Genomic DNA, 23,009 nt, shown 5'->3' with positions numbered 1-23,009 from the left:
ACCCCAGCTAGTGAGTCGTGTACGTGACATGGGTGATATGAGATACAGTCCAACACCTCAAGAGGAGATTTGAGGATGGCCTCCAATGGGATCTAATCCAGATGCACATCCAGTCCTCTAGCTAGTTAGGGAGATCAAGGGTCGAGACGGTCATCAATTATTGCCCCCCGCATGATAATCCTCGACATGCATACTAGATGTATGTCGTAAATGACTGGTCAAATCCCCATCCACGTCGCTAGGCAATCCGCAAAGGCTACCCACCCACACACTTTCTCTCACCCCTTTCCTTGGTCTCTTGCTCGCGGGCCGACCAGAAGCTGCAGACTGTCAATTCAGCCAGCCACCCCGTTCACCTTCGGACCAACCCCGCCCGTAGCTTTGCAGGATACAGATGTCTCGGTGTATGCATTCATTCATTTATTTATTTCATCACACAGCGTAGGTATTCATGTGATTTTATAGCTATCAAACGACATAGCTCTACAGCAGGGGAAATCGTCCAAATTTTGTCCACTAACAACAACCGCCAGAAGCAAGACTTCCGTAGTTTCCACCCTACCAACCAAATCTGAAGGGTACTTCCGTGCAGAAAGATTACGCACAGGATAAACGACGAGTAGTGAGGGAATCTAATCTTGCCGATCATCTTGCTATCGATGATTGCCAACCATCCATCCTTCATGCCCCGCCATAGTCTGGAATCAAGATAGGCCCGTGCACCTGCTCCCCCACTTGGCCACCACAAGCTGCTGTTTGTATATATCACTGCACAGGATCTCGGATTGCACCATCTGCACTGCGGATGCTCTCAGAGAGTGTGTTCCCCTGATCCTATTCTGTCGTCAGTTCTCCCCTGAAACCTCGCCCGCGGATGGGCTTGGATGCGCGCTTAGATCTCCCCGCTTTTCTTCAACCCCTCCCACACCCAACTGGAAGGGCCCGCCTCGTTCCTCCATTTCAGTAGAGTTTGGACTATTTCCTCGGCTGGGGGAATCCTCTCATATCCCGAGAGGGTCATCCCTGGAAGTTCGGTCAATGTCAGGGGGCCAACGGCGTAAGACGGGATGCTGGACATGCCGGCTCCGGCGGAAGAAGTGTAATGAAGATGGGCAGCCTTGCTCGAACTGTGAGGCGCGCGGGGTTTTTTGCCATGGCTATGGCCCAAAGCCATCGTGGAAGGATCGTGGGGAAAGGGAGAGGGAGGAAGCGCAGCGGTTGCAACTGATTTCTAGAGCGGGAACTCGTCGTGCGCGCGCGACCACTATGAACTCCATAAATGATGAGCCCCGACGGCCCTCGATCGACATGAACACATCTGATATGGGTTCGCCCATTCAGATGGGGCTCGCGTCCTCGGACTCGTCCATTTTCGAGTCGTCCAGCCTCGGCCTGCTTGATATCCCGGAGCTGGAATCCTCGCTCTGGGATCCGACACTGGATATCATCCAGGTGCAACCTCCCCCATCGGACCCCCCCAGCGCTCTGCAGTTCCCGTCCATTCTCGGTGATGGTCTGGAAGAGAAGGAGATTGACTTGATCATGTACTATGTCGTAGAGGTGTTCCCGAGGCAGCATTCTTCGTACCAGGGAACCTCGGTGATGGAGCGGTCGTGGCTGCTTTGCGTGCTCAAGCGGTCCTCGAGTTTCTATTATACAAGTCTGAGCCTGAGTGCACACTACCGACTGATGAGTATGCCGGAAGACGGCCAAGGGCGGACTGCCTTGCTACAGGAATATGAACGATACAGGACGTGCAGTCTATTTCGCTTCCAAGAGCTGGTGAGCTCTGCCGCACGGCCACAGTCACCTATATCTACGGGAGTCGTGGGGGAGTCTGTGATCTGCGGGGTTCAGATTGCCATGCTGGAGGTAAGAATGATCATCATCGTCCTTTTCTTCTGGCAAATATTTGGTAACAGACTGGACTAGGCGGTAAGTAAGAACATGCAGTCCTCCTACCTGCACCTCAGTTCAGCAGCGCTATCACTGGCACAACTCCTAGACAACACCTCAGCCCTTGATTCCAACTCTGTATCCACAAATACCACCCCGCAATCCTCTCTACTAACCACAGGCCTATTCCATGCGCGTTCCATGGAATACAAGGCTCTCCGGTGCTTCAGCATCATCTTAATATGGAATGATATCCTCCACTGCTCCGCGCAGCAATCTCTCCCAGCCGCGGCCAAAGCCTACCAAAAGCTCCTAGCGGATGAAAGCTTCATCTCGCTCTTCGTTGACATTGTGGGGTGCGAGGGCTGGGTGCTCGTCCCCATACTCGAGGCAATGCTGCTGGCCAACTGGAAGAAGGACCAGGAATCTAAAGGCCAATTGAGCATCCGTGAACTCCTCACCAAAGTCGACCACATCGAAGGAATCCTCGGCGACCGGATGAAGCGACTAGCCCCGGCCGTGCTCCAGCAGAAGGAGGCCGGGGTCTCGTCGCAGAGCCCCGAACAGATTAGGCTGGTCCACACATACATCTTTGCTCACGCGAGTTTCGTTCACCTCCACACCGTTGCCTCTGGCGCGCAGCCCAGCGTGCCCGAGATCCAAAAAAGTATTGACAAATCCTTAGCTGCATGGCAGCTTCTGCCCCCCTCTTTGATCAACTTCAAAACCATGGCGTGGCCATTCTGCGTGTGCGGTAGTATGGCCGTGGGTCCTCAGCGAGGGTTGTTCCAGAAAATCATGTCCGAGAACTTTGAAAATCAATCGACGTCGAGCAATCTCCATTGTCTCAAGTCTGTAGTAGAAGAGTGCTGGAAGAATTTCGATAAGCGTGTGCCAGAACAGAGTCCATCGTCTTATAATTGGAAGATCGTGATGGAAAAGCTAAATTTGAGTATCCTGTTCATATGAACTCGCTTCTGCACAGTTAGATATCTTGCAAGGTATATTTCTCCGACAGCACCTCACAGTATGGTGTTTGGTTCGAAGAACAACCTCTTTCTGTTTGTGTGTTCATTCCTTCAGCATGCCATCAACCGACACAAGTAGATCGAATGAAAGCACCTAGTAAATCCATACGCTCAAGCACTATAAGATAAATAAATATAAAAGACCCTCGTTATCCTCCCAGATACCAATCCAATCGCACCAAAGCCACGACAAACTAGACATCAAGCGCCCAGCTCCAGCACAGCCCACCAAATATCCAGATTCCTCACCGTCTCATGCCCCGCCCGCTTCCATTCCTCATGGGCCTCTCGCAGACGCGCCAGAGAAGCGAGGACCTCTCCCTCCTGCGCCTCCGTAAGCGCCTCCTCCTTCACGCGGCGCATGAACTTCTCCCCCTCCACGTACTGCACCTCAAAATGCCCCTCGAGAAAGGTAGGGTCGGGCGTGATTTTCCCATCCCTAATCACCATATATCCAGCGCCTCTGGCCGCTTCCAGAATCGACGCCTGGTCGAGCCCCGCGCGGACATTCTGCTCTAGATCCCCTGGCGCGCGAGGTCGTCGATACCGATAGAAGAGCCTCTGCGTCTGAGCCGCTAAAGCATGCACGTTCTGCTCCTCCAGCGAGATCTCATAAGAGTATTCGCACAGATACACCCGAGGCGCCTGCGCATCGACCGCCAACGTCCGGAAGAGGTCGTACACGCTCTGCGGGTTCGGAAAGTACCACAGACTATGGAAGAGGGCGACGGAGTCGAAGACCTCACGGGCAGGACGGTGCAGATCGCGCAGGAAAGACGGCGTGTCGGCGCGCAGAAAGGTGATCCGTGATCCTAGCTCGGATTTCCTTACGTAGTCGTGCGACTCTTTCACCGTGTAGGGACTGCCATATTCGGGCTGCGCGATGTCAATCCCTGTGATGTGGCCGGTTGGCCCGACTAGGAGAGCCAGCACGATGCATGATTCTCCCTGTCCGCAGCCGATGTCGAGGATCCTTTGCCCCGGGGTGATTCCCCAGGCGTCTGCGATTAGGAGACGGTGCGTGAAGCGCGGAATGTAGAATTTCGTTTTGAGCTTGGGGTCGTAGAGGCAGCTGGCTAGGATGGTTTCCATGGTTTCCATGGTTGGATTTTGAAAGTCAGATGATTTATTGCTTGAGTTGCTCTGGTGGATGGAGAGTGTGGCCGCCGACTATATATGTACATTGGATGCGCTTTGGACTGGGTGGTTGGCGCTGTGTGACGGACAAGTCCGCGCCTAACATACTTTTTTGTATATACGCCGCTTTTATCCCGTGCAGTTTATGAATGTCAGGGAGTATCGTCCACGATACCTTGACCAAAGCAAAAGAAAACGAAGTGCATCTTCATTTTCCACGAACACACTATCATAGTAAGCAAGCCACACGCGAAGATGACGAAAACAGAAGAAACCCCCCTTCACTTTTTCGATATCTTCTCCACCCTACCAGGTACGCATAGCTGTATCGAAATATAAAGACTGGTTCACCCACTAACCCAAGCAAAGGCACATCCAAATCATGGTCCTCAAACGTCTTGAAAATCCGCATGGTTCTCAACTACAAAGGCATCCCCTACACGCAAAGCTTCCATTCCTACCCGGATATCGCGCCTCTCCTTCAGAGTCTCTCGGTGCCTCCCCACAAACAGGGCCGATTTAAATACACTCTGCCGGCGATATGTCATCCCTCCTCGGTCACGTCAAGCCCCTCCGGTGCCATGATGGATTCTCTCCCGATTGCTTGCCATCTCGATGAGATCTATCCGGATCCTCCGCTCTTCCCGTCTGGGGAGGCTAGCTATACCCTTGCCCTGGCGATCGGAAAGCTCATGGTGCCCGCTGCACTGAAAACGTGCGATCTGCTTCTACCCAAAGCCGAGAAAGTGTTGGACGATCGGGGAAAGGAGTACTTTGTGCGGACCCGGACGGAAATCTTCGGGAAGCCGTTGTCGGAGCTGAGGCCCACGACGGAGGAAGGGGTGCGGCAGCTCGTCGACGGGATGAAGACGGATATGGAGGTTTTCATTCAGATGCTTCGGGGGAGAGGCGAGGGGAAGAAGAGTGGGCCGTTTCTGGAGGGAGAGAAGGCGGGATATGCGGATTTCATTTTGGTGACTTTTCTGTCGTGGAGTCATCGGTTTGATCTGGAGCTCTGGAGGGAGATTATGGATATGGGCAATGGGGAGTTTAGGGCGCTTTGGGACGCTTCTGTGCAGTGGTTGGAAGGGCAAGGGGAAGAGAAGGAATGGGTTGTCCCTCAGGAGATTCCTGTAAATTAACGCGATTTGTGAATAGAGCTCAGGCATTATATGTAGGTCACGTCTGATTATAATTAATGGTTGATATGTATACATCTTTTCAACATTCAAGCAGTAGGGGAGGAAGATAACTACTCCTCATCAACATCCAATTACCCGAGATAAGAAAAATATACTCCCCGCATCCTGTTTCTTTTCTCTCCTTTGCTTTTTATTCCTCCACCGTCTTTTCGCGGATCGATTTCCATCGCAGCGAAGCTGACCCAACAAGGGAAAAAGCGCACATCACCACAGCAACATGAAACGTCTCGGTAATAGCGCGGCTGAACGCCCCAAGGACATCCGCGAGCATCTCCGACGGGATAGTATCGCGAAGCATCGTGACGCCTTTCTCAACCGTAGACGGGTCGATGGAAGGAGCACTAACGCGCAGATTCTCCACCAGTCGGTTGTGAAAGACGCTTTGCCCAATAACCAGGGAAACAGAGCTGGAGAGAGCTTGCACAAATGTCAGGGTCGAGATAGCGATCACGACATCTTCTTTCTGAACCGCGACCTGCGGGACGATAGTCGAGTTTTGCGATCCCAGTCCGATTCCGAGACTCAGCAGTACCTGGAATATCATGGACGATATTAAATGCGAGGAGGGATGGAGAGTGCTGAGCAGAGCGGCTCCAAGAGTAGAGATCACGGACGAGGCGATCAGAAAGGGGGTGTAGTATCCCACAAGAGAGACGAATATTCCTCCAGCGAGCGAACAGAACACCAGGCCCAGCTGTGTAGGGAGGGTCATGAGACCGGATTTGGTAGCGGAAAAGCCCTCGACGGCTTGATACCAAATTGGGAGCTAGACAGACGGTCCAGGGTCAGCCATGTACCGATATGATGGTGTCCCATGATGGGGTGGTGGAATATCCATACGTAGTAAATAAAGATGATCATAGCACCGCCGTTGAAGATTCCCCACAACGTGATGCTCAACATATCTCGATTCCACAGAATACGAAGTGGAATCGTGGCTTTATCCCCCGCCCAGACCTGGACAACAGCAAACGCGGCCAGCATGGCTCCGGACAGAGTAAACAGGCATCTGATTCTCCAGTCGTCCCAGGCATACTCTGATCCTCCCCATTGGAGCGCCAGTAGAAGGGCGACCGTTCCACAGATCAGAAGTAGTGAGCCGGGCAAATCCATCGACTTGACTTTATCCTTCAAGCTCGAATGCCCCATTTTTGGTTGATTGGTGGGGACGAGGAATAATATCACGATCGCGGTGACCAGTCCCATGGGCAGATTGATATAGAAGCACCATCGCCACGAGGCATGGTCGGTCAGCACTCCGCCCAGCCTTTGCATATTTTGTTAGCCTTCTTCTAATCACCATCGATGGAAACCTACAAAGGACCCGTCACTTTCGTCACTGCGTGAACACAGCCAAGAAAGCCCATATACACCGGTCGTTTATCTAAGGGGATCGTATCGGTGATGATGAAGAGAGCTCCGGAGTTGATGCTCCCCGCCCCTAATCCTGCCAGGGAGCGACCTGCAACCAAGGTGGCAGACGACGGTGCGATGCCGCACAGAAGAGACCCAAGCTCAAAGATAGCCAAGCCGAGAAGGAACATCCGTTTTGTCGTATATCCTTGATATAACTTTCCCCACATCATCTGCGTCGCGGTGAAAACGAACAGAAACGAACTGCCGTACCACCCGACATTTTTCAAGGATTGGAATTCATCCGTTATGCGAGGAATGGCAGTCGCGAGAACGGTTTGATCCTGCAAGATAAACGCGAACCAAAATATCAGCCGTCCATTGCCCTCGATAGGTTGGCCAACAATAACCTCTCGACATGACTCACCAAGGATACGCAGAAGATTGAAAGACACAGACCGATCGTGATAAGTAATTGCGGCCGCGATGACTTGGATGGCTCCTCAGTTCCCTTGGTGGAAGAGGCGAGATCCGGTGGATTCTCTGGTAGGAGTCGGGTCGTTTCCGAAGCCGTCATGATTGTGCTCAATGTCGGACTGGTTCTCGCAACAGAAATCTTCCAGTTGGGCGAGTCAGGGAATCAAAAGCCAACGCAAGTCGTGTGCGATGCTCGAGGTGGATTCAATATCACCACACTCATGACCGAGCCACGTCTGCAGAACACGACGAACAAAAGTTTCTGAAAGGAGAGGAGATCGCAAAGTTTATTATGATGGAAAAACAAAGAAAAGAAAAAAGTAAAAAAAAAAAAGAAAGACACAGACAGGAGAAACTATGCAAGGGGGACCTAGCAATGTACTTTTTTATTTTGTGTACAGTACGAACCGTCATCTACTTCAAGCATTCTCATTCGACAATGCCTGGTGGGTCTGCGTATTATACATGTCCCATTGGCTGGTGGCTTAACCTTGGTCAATGTGATATTGTAAAATAAACAACCACTCGCCACTTGGATTGGCAATCGTCGGGGTGATCAACCATACTTGCTTTTTTGCTGCACCAATCCAGGAGTATTTATGCGTGCAGATAAGCAACCAGGACTCACCATCGAATTACAACAACCTGATTGGTTGGTCTGTCCAAATTGAAAAAAATGATGCAGTGCGACTCGGACTGGTAGAGTCCACAGATACGTCACAGGTATATGAAGACTTGGTACTCCACCCAGCATACATCAGCCATTTGTGAGTCGTCAAAGGCTGAGTTGGAATATTCAATCTTTATGATATTATCGCCAGAATCTGTCACTTCCGCGGTCTGGGGACTATCGCCGGGATTGAAGTCTACCCTAAAATGACTCACCCCAGCTGTATTCCAGCCATAGACAGTGGGTTTGAGGCACGTCCGCTTGATTTCAGGGACCAGTTGATCTTTAAGGAATTTGGCATAAGTTCCTCGATTAATGGATATGACACCACTAATGTCCCTGACCTGGTCCGCCCGCAACCAGTTCCACTGGAAGGGGGAAGGATTGGGTAAGGAGTTGTGATTAACAGCGCAGTGATCCATAGTGCTTGCATTCATTTGGCTTAGGGTTGGCGAATGGATGATATTTCCATGATCGTCTCTGGGTGGGTTAGTTGCATGCTCAAAGCCTGTCAACGGCAGCTGGGATGGGTCAGTCAACTGATTCACAGCGACAATGGAGATCAGCGGCTGTCCCTTTTCAGCTACAGCAGCCGCCCAGAGGTTCACAAAACTCTTCTGGAGAATGGCGTAGGCGTTGGATCCTGGGTCGATGCCACCAAAGCTGAGGTGGGTCTGCAGAGAGGCGTTGTCCAAGTCAAATAGGAGCTGCTGAAGGCTGAGTACGCTCCCCGAGAGGTTCTTCAATTGATCCAGAATTGCTTGCTTTTCCTCCGGATGTTTATGGAAGTACGGCGTGTCGAGTTTGTTGTCCAGGTCAGCAATCTTGAGGTTTACGGTTGCCTCCAGACGTCCCATCGCCCGTTCCCTCCCCAGCCGTTGGGAGGAGAATTCTGGATGATGGTAAAGTCGGCGCATAGCATGTTGAACCAGACCTGCTTGACACCATCCCCCAGTGCGACTACCAGGGGCAACTTTGATATTTCAACATCCGGTGGTAGGCCAATCTTGACTCTGATGCCAACGACAAAACGTTGCGTAGTCAATGCTTGGATGGACACTTCGCACACCCGCTCGCCTCCACGTTGCTCGTGAGATCGCCCGAGAAAACATCGTCCTACTCAAGAATGATGGCGTCTTATAAATCAAACCGTTCAGGGTGGCCCTCCTCGTCCCTTTGCAGACATGCGCAATTACGGTTCCTACGCGCTGGCCAACTCGAGTAATCCTCGATGCAGCAACTCGCTCTATCAGAGCCTACAAACCAATCTCGGCGCAAGAAAGGTCGACTTAGACTATGGTGTCGACTTCCTCAACCTTACCTTCAGCAATATTCCGACCGCTGTCTCAGCAGCGAAGAAAGCTGGCCTTGCCATCATCGTCCTTGGCACGCTCTCAGTAGGCTCAACAGATCCCTGGTCACTAAATGCACCGACGGGGAGTCTTTTACCCATGCAGACCTTGGCTTCCCTGGGGCTCAACAACAATATCTTGACGCCGTCCTCGATGCTTCCATCCTGGCAATTTGGATCCTCTCCGGTGGGCAGCCATTTGTGCTCAATGACTCGACTCTCCGCAGCAATGCAATCCCCCGTTTCTTCCTTTGTGGGGAATTCACCGGCGATGCGTTGGCCGATATCCTTACTGGCGAGGTCAATCACAGCGGGAAGTTGCCTATCAGCTTGCCGCAGGATTCATCTGCCACCCCGGCGTTCCACGACTACCATGGGAGAGATGATACTGGCACAGCGGATAGTCTCCTAGGATCTCATTCAACATACCAGTTTCCTCTCCTTTTGCGGGATACGCCGATGCCATTTGGCTTTGGGCTGGGCTATACAACATTTTCCGTTTCGATACCCATTGTGGAAGCCGAAAATGAAGTTATTGGGATGCGACTGAATATTACTAATACTGGATCTATTCCTGGTGAGGAGGTCGTGCAAATATACCATCGGCCACACAGGGGTTGAGTGTACAGAGGGGGCATATTCCTTTGGACAGGAACAAGCTCTACACTTGACCACATCAATAGCGCGCACAGCGAGGAACTGCCTTAGCTTTGTACATGTGCGCAGGGGCGTCCTCGATCATGGCGGTATTCGCTTTTGTGGGAGCACAATTCATAATATCGCCACCACAGCCCCAAGCAAAACTTTGAGCATGCAAATGGCCTTCCGTCTGACATGTCTAGTCAAGCTGCATATGCCTTCTTGGCTCCAGTAGCAACGAGATTACCTACTACGAGGAAAGGTTCAGTGAAACTACGACAAGACCATGGAACAGGACTGGGACAGTGTCTGACTGATATGTACTGTAATGGTTTTCAGTTAACCAGCACGCACAAGCTTTACACTGTGTGAAAAGGCAAGGGGAGACGAAGGGCTTGGACCGATTGATTCAGTGTCTGACGGAGTCATATTCCATTCAAAATCCACCTTCAATTCCAAGATATCGGGCAACTTCAATCAGACCTGAGCCTCGGATTTCGACCCAATGATCGACAAACCCCTTCTCTCTCGCTCGTGCAACACCACTACTATCCCAAGCTTCTTCCGAGTCTCGCTCAACATAGATTGTCTGAAACCCACAGTTTTTGGCGGCTTGCAAGTCCTCAAGATGGGCTGCAACCAGACAGCACTCCGAATTCCTCAAACCGAATCTACGAGCAGCGCCATAATAAGCCTCTGGCGACGGCTTGTAAGCACCCAAATGCTCTGCACTGGTGATGTGCTTGAAAGGCAAAGAGCTGTGTTCTTGTAGGTCTTCGAGAAGTTTTACATTGCCATTGGATAATGTAGACGTCAAAAACTTAGTGCCCAGCAACGAAAGGCCTGGCACACTGTCAGGGTATGAGTCGAGTCGATGCCAGGCGAGGGTCAGATCATTGAGATCGTCCTCGTTAAACAAGTCCCGTAGAAGCCATTTGGTCAGAATGTCTTCCAGAGAAAGGCGGTTGTGCTCATCTACTGAGACAAAAGGCTTCGATGGATCGTAAGTGTGTCCGAAGTTCATATATGAGCGATGCCACTCCTCAGCGATCTCCTGCCAGCTTGAAGTGGACATGCCAGAGATGCGTGCTCGCATATCGGCACTCAGATCTCGAATGCGATTTTGCAGCGCCCTTCGCGCTGTGGCACTCAGTTCGTTCGCGATGCATCGTCTCCATTCCACAACTGTTCCCAAGACATCAAAAAATATCATTGATGGCGACATCTTCGTCGATCCTTGTCCGAGATAAACCAAGGAATGGAGGCTTGTTCGCATGAACTGTAAAAGACACCTCACAGGAAAGCAAATCTCTTGTCAGTCAATGATAGAAAGCATCATAACCTCAAAAGATGACTTACAAAAGAAAGGACAGATAACTTGACTGTCAGGAATTGGTGTGAACGAATATTGACCCTTTCCATCAACCTCGGGAACTCATTGCTTAGAGTTGCATGTGGTTGGCACGTGGAGAATCTCAACCCGGCCCTCGAGTATCGCATTTTCAGAACACATTACGCAAGGCCCCAGGAGTAGTCAAATAAATCAGTCATATACGCCGGTATGACTACTTCATCTGAATGGATTCGTTATCGTGGGCGTTTACTACAGACTGTAATTTACCGAACCTTTCCAGGGTATTAAGGGTATGGCCCAACTACTATACTGGAACAACCGACTTTTGCATATCAATCAAGCGTTGATTCGAGAGCAGAAGTGGATTAATCTAAGGTCAAAGTTTTTCTCTGTCGCTATAAGACACCAGGCAACTGCTTCAACATTCCAGCCTTATAAATGGGTGATTTCTACGCACTGGTGTAGGCTGCACAATTGGGGCTGCGAACCTGGTACCTAGGACCGTAAATAGAGTCTCTTTGGTGGGTAGGATGCAGCCCTTCATCCAAAATGCCCTGGATGAGAGTTTCAGGCCAGAAGGAAGATATCTGAAGCTCAAATAGAGGAAGCCATTTTCATATGTTATGCCGGAAGGCTTGGCTGAGTATACTACTCGTCCGCTTCACCCATCTGCATGAGTTTCACTTAAGTACCCCCACGTTGTATCAAGTATCATGTCTGCGCCAACGAATACCAAGAGCAAGCCAAATGTGTACCCCACGCAACGTGGAGATTCCTTCTCCGCATTTCTACCCCAGAGGATTGGCAAGAATCTGCGGGGTAGAACTAGGGCTTCGTGAGTGATGACCCCACGGAGTTGATATCTTCTCCTCGGTCATACCTGGCATGGCAATGATCAGGCTGTCCTCTTAGGGCTCGCCAGAATGCGTCGCTCTGCATTCATCCAAGGACGGGAAGGGTGGAATTCTATATAAGACCGCATGAACCCTCTTTGAGTAACCACGGACCTACAAGTTCTGTTGCCCCGAGCCCACCCAGGTTGTACCTCACTATGTTTGGCAAAGAAACGAAAGACGTGTGCAAGGTTGAATATATAGACGAGAAGGCCACCCCTCATGATGCCACCCACCAACCCAGAATGCCAGCCTCTTTGTCTGCCCTTTCGGAGTCAGAATATACTACGCTCGGCCGGAAGGCCATCATGAAATTGGATTCTCGCGTGATGCCCTGCATGGTCATCATGTACATCTTGAACTATCTAGACCGACAAAACATCGCGTCCGCAAAGCTGGCAGGGATCGAAGAAGATCTGAGCATGAATGACGTACAATACCAGACATGTATCAGTATTCTGTTCATCGGCTACAGTATGTGGCCCTGCTCTTCTTCTTTTTTCACCTCTATTTGCTTGGCAGCATTCCTAAATCTTGGTCGCTAAATGGGGTCGTGGTGGCAGTCTTGATGCAAGTCCCTTCGAATATCATTGTTGGGAAGATTGAACGTCCGGGGACGTACATCTGCATCTCGATGGCATTGTGGGGTGTCATTTCTGGGTGTATGGCTTCCGTCAAAAATTACTCAGGGATCTTGGTTTGCCGATTCTTTCTTGGGTTTGTCGAGGCCATCTTCTTCCCGGGGGCGCTGTTCTACCTGTCCCTGTTCTATAACAGAAAGCAATACGCCCTCCGAACCGCAATCTTATACTCCGGGTCCCAGTTGGGGAACGCCTTTGGGGGGCTTTTTGCGATCGCGATTCTGAAACTCGATGGCGTGCATAGATTGGCAGGATGGCGATGGGTAAGTTCTAGTCTGGATGTCGTTCCCGAATGTTACTTTGATTGATCGGACTTATACTCCCTCTAGCTCTTTCTGGTCGAAGGAGTTGCTACTGTCGGCTTAGCTTTCATCCTTGCTTTTATTCTGCCAAATTCACTGAAGTCGCTGCTAGGCTTCAGCGATGTGGAGAAGGAGTACCTGCAGTGGAACTTCGAATCGGACCAGGGACAACAAGACAATGCGGATGAGGTCGGAGCGTGGAAGGGGGCTATGATGGCCCTGGTGGATCCTAAGACCTGGTTCATGATGGGGACCCTGTACAGTGTAAGTCAGGAGATATTACCACCATTGAATTTCGTTCTGATGATCTTGTAGATATATATTTGTGCTGCCGTTACCAACTTTTTTCCGTCGGTCGTCGCCACGCTGGGCTACTCTCGGAATACAACATACGCACTCACAGCAGTAAGCTCCTCATCCAGAATAGCGTAGAGCAATGCTCGCTTGCTAATCGCTGGCCATGCTTTAGCCGCCATATATTCTATCCGTAGTCGCAATGATTATCAATGGGTTCCATTCTGACAAGGTGTGTAGCATACAAGCAACACCTTTCATGCCACCACTAACCAGCAAAATAGAAGCAAGAGCGGTATCTGCATATTATATGTCCGATAATCGTCTGTCTGGTGGCCAATATTATCGCCGTATGTACCCTCAACACCGCAGCGCGATGTAAGTTGTACCTTCTCCCATAGATTCTAGTCGCAACAAGGAGCTAAGCCGGTGATACCACAGATGTTGCAATGATGCTGATGCCTGCATCATTCTATTCGGCCTCGACCATTCTCTTGTCATGGGTTGCTGGCTCTATCTCACAGCCCTCCATCAAGCGGGCATCTGCCATAGCCTTGATCAACGCGATCTGCAATACTCCCAATAGTGAGATCCTCTGCGTTAGGTTGAATACCATGGCTTACTGCTAATCATCTTTTAGTTTGGGCTTCCTATTTATACTTCTCTGAACCACGATATCTCGTTGCATTTGTGGTCAATCTTGCCGCGGCCGCTTTGACCATTGCGCTGGCTACAGTAACGAGGGTGTATTTGCGACGACAGAATCAGAGGCTGGATAGTAGCATGGATACGGGTCGGAGTGGACCGACAGAGGCTCAAAAGGCTGCTGGGTTTAGATATACATTGTGAGAAGCTAGTGTTATGGGCTTTCTTTCCTCGGAATGCCAATTGGACCGTTTACCGACAGACTTGTAAAAGTTCTCCTTTGGAGTGTGACATTGTCTCAGAGATCTTAGCTTCAGTATCATAATCTATAAAGACCTCGACGACCGCGTCCACTATTAATGGCGCTGTTGATAAGTAGCCAAAAGCTGACCCTGTACCAAGGAGCCTTTTTCAAAGGATGTAGTAAAAAGGACCGAGTGAGCCCGAGAAAGTGGAGCTTTTCTCGATGTTTTGATCTCCGGAGCCTGCATATAAGAAGAGCACCTGTATCTATATGGTCGCAATACTTTTCCTCGGAGAGGGTGTTCGGCGAAGGCAACTTTTATTCAAGGTATGGAGTATGCGCTTTTATATAACAAACAGAGGAGACAGGAAACGGATACAAGAAAGAAAGTAGGAACGGAAACATCAACATAAAAGTTGTCGAAAGAAAGGGAAGGAGGGTGGTAAGAGAGAAAGAAAAATCTATGTACATGCTTGCTGTTTGCAATAGCAGGTAAGGAAGGCCCATGAAGGCCAAGTCAATGAAGAAGCTGCTGCAGGGATACGTTTTGCCCGCAAAGATCCGCAATCTGGTCCACCAGGGCTGCAATCTCAGATGCGATCTGTTGAGCACCGTCCTCGTTGAAGACATCCGCGTCATACATGACAGTGAGCCTGTTCCGGTTGTTAAGTGCCTTGGCGACCTCCACCACCAAAGCGTATGGTTGGTACATCCGAACCTTAGATTTCGCCATGACCAGCCACCGATCGGACTCGGACTCCTCACTACTCGACGCAGGTTCAAATGGTTGGTAGAGAAAAAGGCAACGGTTGCTTGCGGTAGTCCGCGACAGACCAGCTGCATGGAAGATTTCGTGCAGACCCACATCACCATGTTCGGTGATTCCCCAGAAGATGTCCTGTACACTCTCCAAGTAGTCACCGAGGGCCCTCTGAGGATCAATCTGCGCACGGACCGGAAGAAAATTGGCCAAGGTGCCATTGATCGTCTGAGGATCGACATCGGCCATGTCCACGTTGCGGCCGCTAAGGAGATAATCGAAGCTGACATCGTTCTGGTCACTTGCGCGACAAAGCCAGAGCTGGAAGGCGGCTTGAAAGAGAATCGGGACGGTTACTCCCTGTGCGCGAGCCACAGATTCCAGGTTTCGGGGGATAATCTCCCGAACGGCAGCGGTGATCTTCGGGCTCTCTGCCTGGGGCCAAGTGTAATGCTTGTCTTTCATTGTCTCGGCCCAGAAGCGCAGTGATGCGTCCTTGTCTGACTGGAATATGAAATTGGCAAAGTCCTTAAACTCTCCATGGCTGGGGATTTGCGTGCCTTGACGGATGGCGGCAAAGTGGTCATCAAATGTGCGAAGCAAGGTTCCATCGTAAGCAGCATGGTTCATTTTGATGGCCACATCCCAGCTATCGTCGGAGTGCAGAAGAATGGCATATTTGATGAAAGGCTTTCCAAATTGAAAGCGCTCATTCCAGAACTCCTCGATGATTTCCGACTGTTTCTCCTCGCTGTCGCAGGGAATAATGGGTACGTCCAAACCCGCGTGCTTTATGACAACACCCACCCACTGGGCCTCCGAGGTACGAAGCCAGGATGTGCGCAGAATGTCGTTGATCTCCGTGAGGCGACTAGTGTTTTGCACCCACTCCTGGTAACTGGCGGATTTGGGCATTTTACGAACGGCCATGAGCACCCACATCTGTTCGGGGCGGTCACCCTCCTCAAGGAACTGGACTTGTCCTGGAGGAGATGGGTACACTTGATATAGTTAGCCACAACCATCTTCGTATGAGATCTCAAACACGACGGGTCTATGCTTACCATACTCAACATTATCACCGATCGTCAAACCATGCTCGTGAATGGCATCCAGCACACTGGCTGGGGCCTTGTAGCTCGGCTTCAGTACTTGAGCACCCCTTGTGTCAAGGCGCATCATTGGAGTGAGATTCTCCAAGATCGGGTTCTTCAGAATATCTTTCACACTAAGGAGGTATCCAGCACTGCGAGCAGCACTAGCCAGGCTGATGGCTGCAATGGAGTCACCACCCAGAGACAGAAAGTCGGCCTTCTTCCCGATGCCAGATGAGGGGAGACCAAGAACCTTCGACCACATTTCTTGCAGTATTGACTCTTCCTCAGTCTCCACGGGAACAACCTCATGTTGGTTTCCGTCACCCTCGAAGGAATACTGGCTAAGGGTAAGTGTGTCCAACTGCTCAACCCACTTGGTGAGAAGCTTCCGATCGGTCTTGCGAGAGGGCATCTTGGGGAAGTCTCCAACTGGGAGAATATATTTGGGAATCATGTAATGGGCCAGGGTATTGAGCCCCGCTCGCAGGTCTTTAACATGAGCCTGATAGTCATCGGCTTCCTGGATTTCACAGGAGCCAGCGACAAAGATGCAGAACGCAACGAGTTGCTTCTTGCCGTTATAGTTGACTGCCAAGACGGCTGCTCCTTGAACCAGTCCAGTCTTCAAAATCGCCTGTTCGATTTCCGTCAGCTCGATGCGATGGCCATGGATCTTGACCTGGTTATCCTTTCTGCCCAAGCATTCCAGCTCGCCACCGGGGAGCCATCGCGCCAGATCTCCGGTTCGGTACATGCGATCGGTGCCCAATACATTCTCCATGAACGCGGCCTTGGTAAGGTCCTCGCGGTTTACATACCCATCGGTGACCTGGGGCCCAGCCACACAAAGCTCACCAACCGAACCATACGGTACCATAGTAGTGCCCTCAGGGTGCAGGATGAAAGCCATCACTGTTGGGAAAGGTGCGCCGATGTTGCTCGGACGACCGCTAGGATCAACCTCTTTCGTCGTGATTACCATGGAGGTCTCCGTAGGGCCGTAGACGTTAAGGATCCGATGGCCCGGGCTCCAGCGTGCAATTACATCTGACGTAAGAGGCTCTCCACCCACTATCAATGTTTCGAAAGAGGGCACCTCGCTAGGATCAAGTAGCTTTGCGACCGTTGGAGTCAGGATAGCTTGTCTGGCTGACATTGCGTTGATGACTCCTGGCAAGTCCGACTGCATCTTGTCTGGAGGCGCCATGCACAGAGTTCCACCGGTGCTGAGAGTGTTAAATATATCCTGCACCGAGGCATCGAAAACGTAATTGGCAAACTGAACTGTCCTCCACTCGCCAGAATATCTGCTTTCAGCAACCGCCATGCTGATGACAGCCGCCGCTGCAGCACGGTGGGGCACCTGTACACCCTTTGGCATGCCTGTGCTCCCGGAAGTATAGATAATATACGCGGTATTGTCAGGAACTGTATGAACTGTAGTAGGAGAGGCAGGGAACCGGTCGATCTCTGGAGTGTCGATCCGAGCGATATCCAGATTAGGGATACTAGAGAACATCTCGGCGTAATCGCCTTGGGTCAGTATCATCCGTGCCTTAACATCGCCAATAATGAATGAGTTGCGATCCACCGGATTATCAGGGCTCAAAGGGACATATGCGGCCCCAGCTTTCATGACACCAAGTATCGCGACTATAGTATCGATAGACTTCTCCAGCATGAGAGGAATGGCGTCTCCTACGCGCACTCCCTTTTGGATCAGGTAATGAGCAACGCGATTAGCGCGGGCGTTCAGCTCTGCATATGATAGCTGAATCGTTCCATCCCAGTCGATGGCGTGGGTGTCAGGAAATGCTCGGGCGTGATCCTCAAAGCTCGCATGCAGAAGCGAAGGACGTGGTACATGGAGGCTCTTCCTGTTTGAGATCTCATTATACAGAAATTCGGTCTCTGCCTCCCCAATGATGTCCAGGGTTGAGATACGTTGCATTGGGGTCTGCATGAATTCCCGGAGCACCTTTTCGTAGGAGTCAAGGAGGAACTCCACACGGCGAGGCTCCATCTTTGAAGAAAGCTTCAAGGCGAGTGTCTCATGGTCATTCTCAACTTCCAGAGTTGTGAATTCAGATTCCCAAGTGGGTCGATCCCCGTAACGCTGAAAGATCTGGTTGACTTGATCCCCATCATGGTCTTTCACCAGGATGTTGACCAATGTGTCAAGGCCACTCGCTGTTAGGTTTCCCGCAGCAAGGGCATTACGCATACCATGCTGTGAGTGCTTCAATAATTTGAACAGATTGGCCTGCACGGTCTGGGCTAGCTGTAAGAGTGTACTCTCGGGCGCCACGTGCACTTTCTGAGGCACTGTAGTCAGTGTAGGACCGTCCAGACGGTCAATATCAAGCACAGGAACATCCCGACCGGAGAGAGTGGTTGCAAATATCACATCAGCATGGCGAGTGTGGTTCGATAGCACAATAGCCCACGCTCCATAAAGGACAGCGCCGAGTGAGAGCCCGTGGAGTTGAAGCGACCGGCGAAGAGGACCCTCGGGAAGCCTGCGTTGGGCAACGGATGTTTGGGCCACGGGCACCGTGTTGATAACGCTTGGTTCCGTGTTGGTAAGATACGTCCTCCAGAAGCGATCATGCTCCACTATCGATGTAGTTGCGTTATGGTTTACAAACTGTTTGAACTGCGGTCGTGGGCGGACTTGAAGACCTAGGTAGACGTCCGCAACATCCTGGTACACGAAGCGATGCGACCAGTAATCGAACAGGGAATGATGCATAGTGACAACAAGAACTTGCCCAGAGACGATAGCCACTCGGAATAGGGGGCCGGAGAGGGAGAATGGTTCCTGCTTATCTCGTGCAAGGTATTCGCTAAGGTCTGCCGTGGACTCAACCCAAGGCAAAGCAATCTCATTTCGTACCACCTGGAGTAGGCTCCGGCCCTGGGCCTTGAACGATGTGCGGAGGATGTCGCTCGACTCGAGAACGGTGCTAAAGCTCTCTTGCAGCTTGTGGATATCAAGATGACCAACATCCCACGTCCTTTGGTAAGTATACATTCCCTGATCCTCGCCCAGACTAGCCAGCAGGCTTTCTTGCAAAGGCGTGGCTGGATATGCATCAATGACGTTGGGATCGGCATTGAGTTCCTGCCGCATCTCGGGGTCCTGAACGAGGGCAAATGGTTGTAGGTCATTATTGCTATCTACCACCACTGTCACGTAGGATACCGTCTCCTTCAAGGTAGCGTTGCCGAGTACATCTCCGAGATCAATGGCAATTCCGCGTTTCCGCAACTCCGAAGTGACTCTAATGGCTTCAATGGAAGTCCCTCCCAGCGAGAGGAAGGAGGTTTCACGATTGATAGACTGCTCCGGCAGCGCAAGCACGTCGGCCCAGACACTCGCGATCTGCTGTTCGGTTGGGTCGGTGATAGCCTCTATAGCAGCATCTGAGGCTGCCGCTTCAACCAGGCCTTCCCACCCTTTCGCAAGTGCTTCGCGCTCAATGGCGCGAACATCCACTTTTCCATTGCCATTGGCCGGAAGTTTGGACATTTGCATCCACAAGGAAGGGACCATGTAAGCCGGCAGCTTCTGCTTACTGTGGTCACGGATCGAGGAAACCATGCTGCTCCACCTATTTCCGGAAGCGGGGACGATTGCTGCCACCAATATGAGTCGTTCTCGCATCTCAATGGCAACCGTCGCGCAACTGTGAACAGCTTCATGTTGGGATAGAACCCGGTTCACCTCCGCCGGATTGACCTTTTGTCCGTTGAGCTTGACTTGGAAGTCCATGCGGCCTAGGATCTCAATAGAACTGTCTGCATGGATCCTAGCAACATCCCCCGTCCGGTACATGCGTCCCTTGCCGAAGGGGTTTTCCACGAAGGCCGCTGCACTATTTTTCTGAGCACCAGTGCTTGAGGCGAGATAGCCCAATGCCAACTGTGGTCCCGCCAGGCACAGCTCGCCCGCGACGCCCATCGGGGTCAGCTCGGTTGTGCCGGGTTTCAAGACATACGCTTGCGTAGTGTCCGTGGGGCGTCCGACAATGCCAGGGTTGCTGCTGCGCAAGAGGCGCTTTCCGAAGTTCAATTGGGCACATTCACTCAGACCGAATGTGTTCCGCAGATCGACATGGTCTGCCCAGGTGGTAACGAGCTCGCGGGGAATGCTCTCACCCACCAGCGTGACCTGTTTTAAGTGGGGTACATCACTGGGCTCCATGAGAGACAGTGCCGACGGTGTGATCCCGAGGGCATCCACCTGCATGGTGCGGATGGTGTCAGCCAGGCGCGTCGTCAGCCTTTGCTTGCTGGCTAAAAGGAGAGTGCCTCCGTGGGTCAGAGTCGACAGCATCGTCCGCTGTGCGGCAGAGAAGGTTGGATTATAGAACAGTAGCCAGCGCTTTTTGCCATTCAAGGTATGATACGCCATCCCATTCGTAGCCGCCCCGTGAGTGATAACCGCACCTTTCGGGGTACCAGTCGAACCGGAAGTGAACACCACGTAGCATGGGTCCTCACTTCCAATTTCGATATCCAGGTTTGCAGACGTTTCTACCTTATCTGTGGCAACCATATGGTCTTCGATTGCCAGCGCATTAGGATACGAAGATACATGACGACGGCTCGCCAGAACCGTACTCGCGGAGCATGTTTCGATAATTCGAATGTTCCTTTCAATGGGTCCCTCTGGATCAAGTACCGTGTATGCTCCACCAGACTTCAGGATGGCAAGTAGAGTGATAATCAGGTCGGGCGAGCGGTCGAGACAGACTGGGACGACCTTGCCCTTGAGTGGAGGCAACGCGCGTGCCATCCGGTTTGCGCGAGCGTTGAGCTCCGCATAGCTGAGTGGGGCGTCCTCCTCAAACTGTACCGCGGCGGCTTTAGGGCTGCACATGACTTGTTCCTCAAACAGACGGGGGATGGTCGATATTTGGTGCTGACGAGCCAACGCCTTGGCTGTATGCACCTGAGCCAGCTTTTCCTCCCGCGAGCCCAGTTCGATCTCCTCCAGACGAGCGTGAGGAAGGTAAAATTTGTTGAGGGCACTGTGCAGGGCCTGGGAGAAATGTTCGAGGAGCAGCTGGGCATCTGCGGTCGCCGTGAGGGGCGAGTGACACAGTGTCAAAGTGATTACACCGGTCCCATTAATGAACATTGCCAGAGGAAACGGTGCCAACTGCCCCGCTAGGATCGGTCCATTCGGATCTGGAGAGTATCTAAGAACCGACTCAAGGGGTTTTGTGAGTTCCTGGGAAATAGCGTTGTATCCCAGGTAGGCATGCGGTGATGCGGACTGGTGGAAGGTGGTGAGGCGGCTGGACAAGCCGACGAACGTCTCCTCGCTGGACACCGACAATCGGACGGGATAGGTGTGGTCGAGGTATCCCACGCACGAGGCAGCATCTGGGAAGCTCGCATCGCGCTCCACGGCCGCGAAGAGAACATCGCTGGCACCGGAATGGCAGTGTAAGACATAGGCCCAGAGGGTTTCAAAAATGAGTTTACGTGGGAGCCCAGAGGCATGCTCAATCTGCGATAGCCCTGGGTGGGAATTGTCATCAAGATGGAGGCGAAGAGCCTGACGGTCTTGAGACACAGTCACATCCGATAGTCCTGTCTCCCAGGGAAGAGCGACAGCTGGCACGGCACCACTGAGCTGAGCATTCCAGAACGCAATGCTGCTGGTAGTGTCTTTTGTCTCTTTGAGGAAACGTTGGTACGCCGCCAGCGGAGTGTGTTCCGGCAAGGGTAACCCGCAATACAGCAGGACGAAGTTACGCTTGATAATCTCCAGCGAAGTACCGTCGACAGCTGCACGCCGTGCACGGAGTGTCAAGCGATAGCTGCCGGTGCTGGGGTCGCGACAGACGATCAGCTGTGCCAGATCATCATCCGCTGGAACATCCGCCAATGATGAGTTGGAGGAAGAGGCACTACTCCCAATCGTCTTAGTACCCCACTGGATTTCCGGAGTACGATACACCACCCGCTGATACGTCTGCCCCGATCGGGGATCCGAACGGAAGACCGTACGGAGGCCACAGTCTGTAGTTATGTGTTAGGTATTTTAAGTTTTCACGTTCGAGTGAAGAAAAGTGGAAACTCACGGTGGGAGCAGATCTGCGTCCAGCAGGACTGAATTCGCTTCACATCGGGGGCGGACTGCCGAGGCAGGATCAGGCTTATCTTACACCAGGGCATTTCGTCCGACTCCAGGATCTGGCATTGTGCCGGCGTCGCCGGCCATTCTACCTCTAGGTCATTTCCATGGAGCAAGCTCTCAATGTCGCCCAAGTGCTGGTCGTACAGAACTTCTGCATGGCTGAAAGGATCAGAGGACAGAATATCCATGGTGTTTAACTGGATGAGGCTCATGATGACGATGTCGATAGTGACGTTGGTCTTAGTGTGCGGAAGAATGAATCAGGAGATTGTTTCTCGAATGATGAATGCTTTTTTTTTTTGAGCTCTGTTTCGAGCGTTGATAGCTTGACGACTGGGTGTCTCCGTACCCGTGCTTTATAGTCTTTGTTGATTTTGGTTGAAGCCATCCGGAACATCGCCTACCCTCGTATCCAGGGAGTTTTCCGTGCCATGCTTTGCGCTATGTCCTCCTCCCTCGGTTGGGGCGATTCAACTTCAGTGATCCAAGCTTATGTCATGGTGTTGCGGATCCCGGGCCTAGGGTCAACGCACTGACTTGGTGTAGTTCGTATGCACGACCCGGAACCCGTGTCTTGCGCCATGTCGGTCGGGCATGCACAGGAGGCGGAACAGGACTAACAAACGACATGGAAGCATCCGGTCTAGATGTCGTCCACGTGTCGGGCCCACCACAGGAGCACGGCTGCGTGCTTAATTTCGCATGATGATTGGGTCTGGACAGACTCACGATGGGCTTCTCCGAATCGAGGATGCCAAGTGCCAAGGATGGCGTGGGAATGAGAGTAAGAGGGGGTGGTGGGGATGGGTGAAAATGAGAGACGGAGACAGAGAGAGAGGGAGGGAGAGAGAGAGGGAGAGAGAAGAGGGAGA

At 51.8% G+C, this 23,009-nt stretch overlaps 9 protein-coding genes across 9 annotated transcripts; 4 read left to right on the top strand and 5 right to left on the bottom strand.

The window, feature by feature from the left end:
- Window positions 1-1,038: 1,038 nt before the first annotated feature.
- BDV37DRAFT_273525 (Zn(II)2Cys6 transcription factor) lies at window positions 1,039-2,865 on the top strand (the record flags this gene model as incomplete). Its single annotated transcript, XM_032085073.1, has 2 exons — window positions 1,039-1,872; window positions 1,933-2,865. The coding sequence occupies 2 exons, from the start codon at window positions 1,039-1,041 to the stop codon at window positions 2,863-2,865; spliced, it is 1,767 nt and encodes a 588-aa protein (XP_031938982.1).
- Window positions 2,866-3,125: 260 nt separating this feature from the next.
- Window positions 3,126-4,016, bottom strand: BDV37DRAFT_273524 (class I SAM-dependent methyltransferase; the record flags this gene model as incomplete). The annotated part of the gene is made up of 1 exon (XM_032085072.1): window positions 3,126-4,016. One exon carries the CDS (start codon window positions 4,014-4,016, stop codon window positions 3,126-3,128), a length of 891 nt encoding a protein of 296 aa, XP_031938981.1.
- A 300-nt stretch (window positions 4,017-4,316) lies between these two features.
- Window positions 4,317-5,203, top strand: BDV37DRAFT_296152 (glutathione S-transferase family protein; the record flags this gene model as incomplete). The annotated part of the gene is made up of 2 exons (XM_032090053.1): window positions 4,317-4,374; window positions 4,431-5,203. 2 exons carry the CDS (start codon window positions 4,317-4,319, stop codon window positions 5,201-5,203), a joined length of 831 nt encoding a protein of 276 aa, XP_031938980.1.
- A 27-nt stretch (window positions 5,204-5,230) lies between these two features.
- BDV37DRAFT_254496 (MDR family MFS transporter) lies at window positions 5,231-7,375 on the bottom strand. Its single transcript, XM_032082639.1, has 4 exons — window positions 7,044-7,375; window positions 6,581-6,960; window positions 6,104-6,530; window positions 5,231-6,029 (listed from the first exon to the last, which is right to left on the bottom strand). The coding sequence occupies exons 1-4, from the start codon at window positions 7,191-7,193 to the stop codon at window positions 5,394-5,396; spliced, it is 1,593 nt and encodes a 530-aa protein (XP_031938979.1). The 5' UTR covers window positions 7,194-7,375; the 3' UTR covers window positions 5,231-5,393.
- A 435-nt stretch (window positions 7,376-7,810) lies between these two features.
- Window positions 7,811-8,680, bottom strand: BDV37DRAFT_285518 (uncharacterized protein; the record flags this gene model as incomplete). Its single annotated transcript, XM_032087747.1, has 1 exon — window positions 7,811-8,680. One exon carries the CDS (start codon window positions 8,678-8,680, stop codon window positions 7,811-7,813), a length of 870 nt encoding a protein of 289 aa, XP_031938978.1.
- Window positions 8,681-8,947: 267 nt separating this feature from the next.
- On the top strand, window positions 8,948-9,735 carry BDV37DRAFT_285517 (glycoside hydrolase family 3 C-terminal domain-containing protein; the record flags this gene model as incomplete). The annotated part of the gene is made up of 2 exons (XM_032087746.1): window positions 8,948-9,160; window positions 9,205-9,735. The coding sequence occupies 2 exons, from the start codon at window positions 8,948-8,950 to the stop codon at window positions 9,733-9,735; spliced, it is 744 nt and encodes a 247-aa protein (XP_031938977.1).
- Window positions 9,736-10,141: 406 nt separating this feature from the next.
- BDV37DRAFT_296150 (HAD-like domain-containing protein) lies at window positions 10,142-11,017 on the bottom strand. Its single transcript, XM_032090052.1, has one exon. The coding sequence runs from the start codon at window positions 10,976-10,978 to the stop codon at window positions 10,190-10,192; it is 789 nt and encodes a 262-aa protein (XP_031938976.1). The 5' UTR covers window positions 10,979-11,017; the 3' UTR covers window positions 10,142-10,189.
- Window positions 11,018-12,245: 1,228 nt separating this feature from the next.
- BDV37DRAFT_273520 (major facilitator superfamily domain-containing protein) lies at window positions 12,246-14,086 on the top strand (the record flags this gene model as incomplete). Its single annotated transcript, XM_032085071.1, has 8 exons — window positions 12,246-12,474; window positions 12,564-12,904; window positions 12,971-13,207; window positions 13,259-13,348; window positions 13,413-13,469; window positions 13,522-13,615; window positions 13,679-13,822; window positions 13,878-14,086. 8 exons carry the CDS (start codon window positions 12,246-12,248, stop codon window positions 14,084-14,086), a joined length of 1,401 nt encoding a protein of 466 aa, XP_031938975.1.
- Window positions 14,087-14,483: 397 nt separating this feature from the next.
- On the bottom strand, window positions 14,484-22,182 carry BDV37DRAFT_254492 (uncharacterized protein). Its single transcript, XM_032082638.1, has 3 exons — window positions 22,082-22,182; window positions 15,951-22,019; window positions 14,484-15,887 (listed from the first exon to the last, which is right to left on the bottom strand). Exons 1-3 carry the CDS (start codon window positions 22,173-22,175, stop codon window positions 14,644-14,646), a joined length of 7,407 nt encoding a protein of 2,468 aa, XP_031938974.1. The 5' UTR covers window positions 22,176-22,182; the 3' UTR covers window positions 14,484-14,643.
- Window positions 22,183-23,009: the final 827 nt, after the last annotated feature.

Source organism: Aspergillus pseudonomiae (assembly GCF_009193645.1).
Source record: "Aspergillus pseudonomiae strain CBS 119388 unplaced genomic scaffold BDV37scaffold_61, whole genome shotgun sequence".
Lineage (NCBI taxonomy): Eukaryota > Fungi > Ascomycota > Eurotiomycetes > Eurotiales > Aspergillaceae > Aspergillus > Aspergillus pseudonomiae.
This window is presented reverse-complemented; position numbering and strand designations above follow the sequence as displayed.

Coding starts and splice junctions, on each gene's coding strand:
- BDV37DRAFT_254496 (XM_032082639.1), bottom strand. CDS start 7,193: ATGACGGCTTCGGAAACGACCCGACTCCTACCAGAGAATCCACCGGAT. Junction 6,531..6,580: donor ACGAAAGTGACGGGTCCTTT/GTAGGTTTCCAT, acceptor AAATATGCAAAG/GCTGGGCGGAGTGCTGACCG. Junction 6,030..6,103: donor TGATCATCTTTATTTACTAC/GTATGGATATTC, acceptor CCGTCTGTCTAG/CTCCCAATTTGGTATCAAGC.
- BDV37DRAFT_296150 (XM_032090052.1), bottom strand. CDS start 10,978: ATGTCGCCATCAATGATATTTTTTGATGTCTTGGGAACAGTTGTGGAA.
- BDV37DRAFT_254492 (XM_032082638.1), bottom strand. CDS start 22,175: ATGCCCTGGTGTAAGATAAGCCTGATCCTGCCTCGGCAGTCCGCCCCC. Junction 22,020..22,081: donor GACGCAGATCTGCTCCCACC/GTGAGTTTCCAC, acceptor ACATAACTACAG/ACTGTGGCCTCCGTACGGTC. Junction 15,888..15,950: donor CGGTGATAATGTTGAGTATG/GTAAGCATAGAC, acceptor AACTATATCAAG/TGTACCCATCTCCTCCAGGA.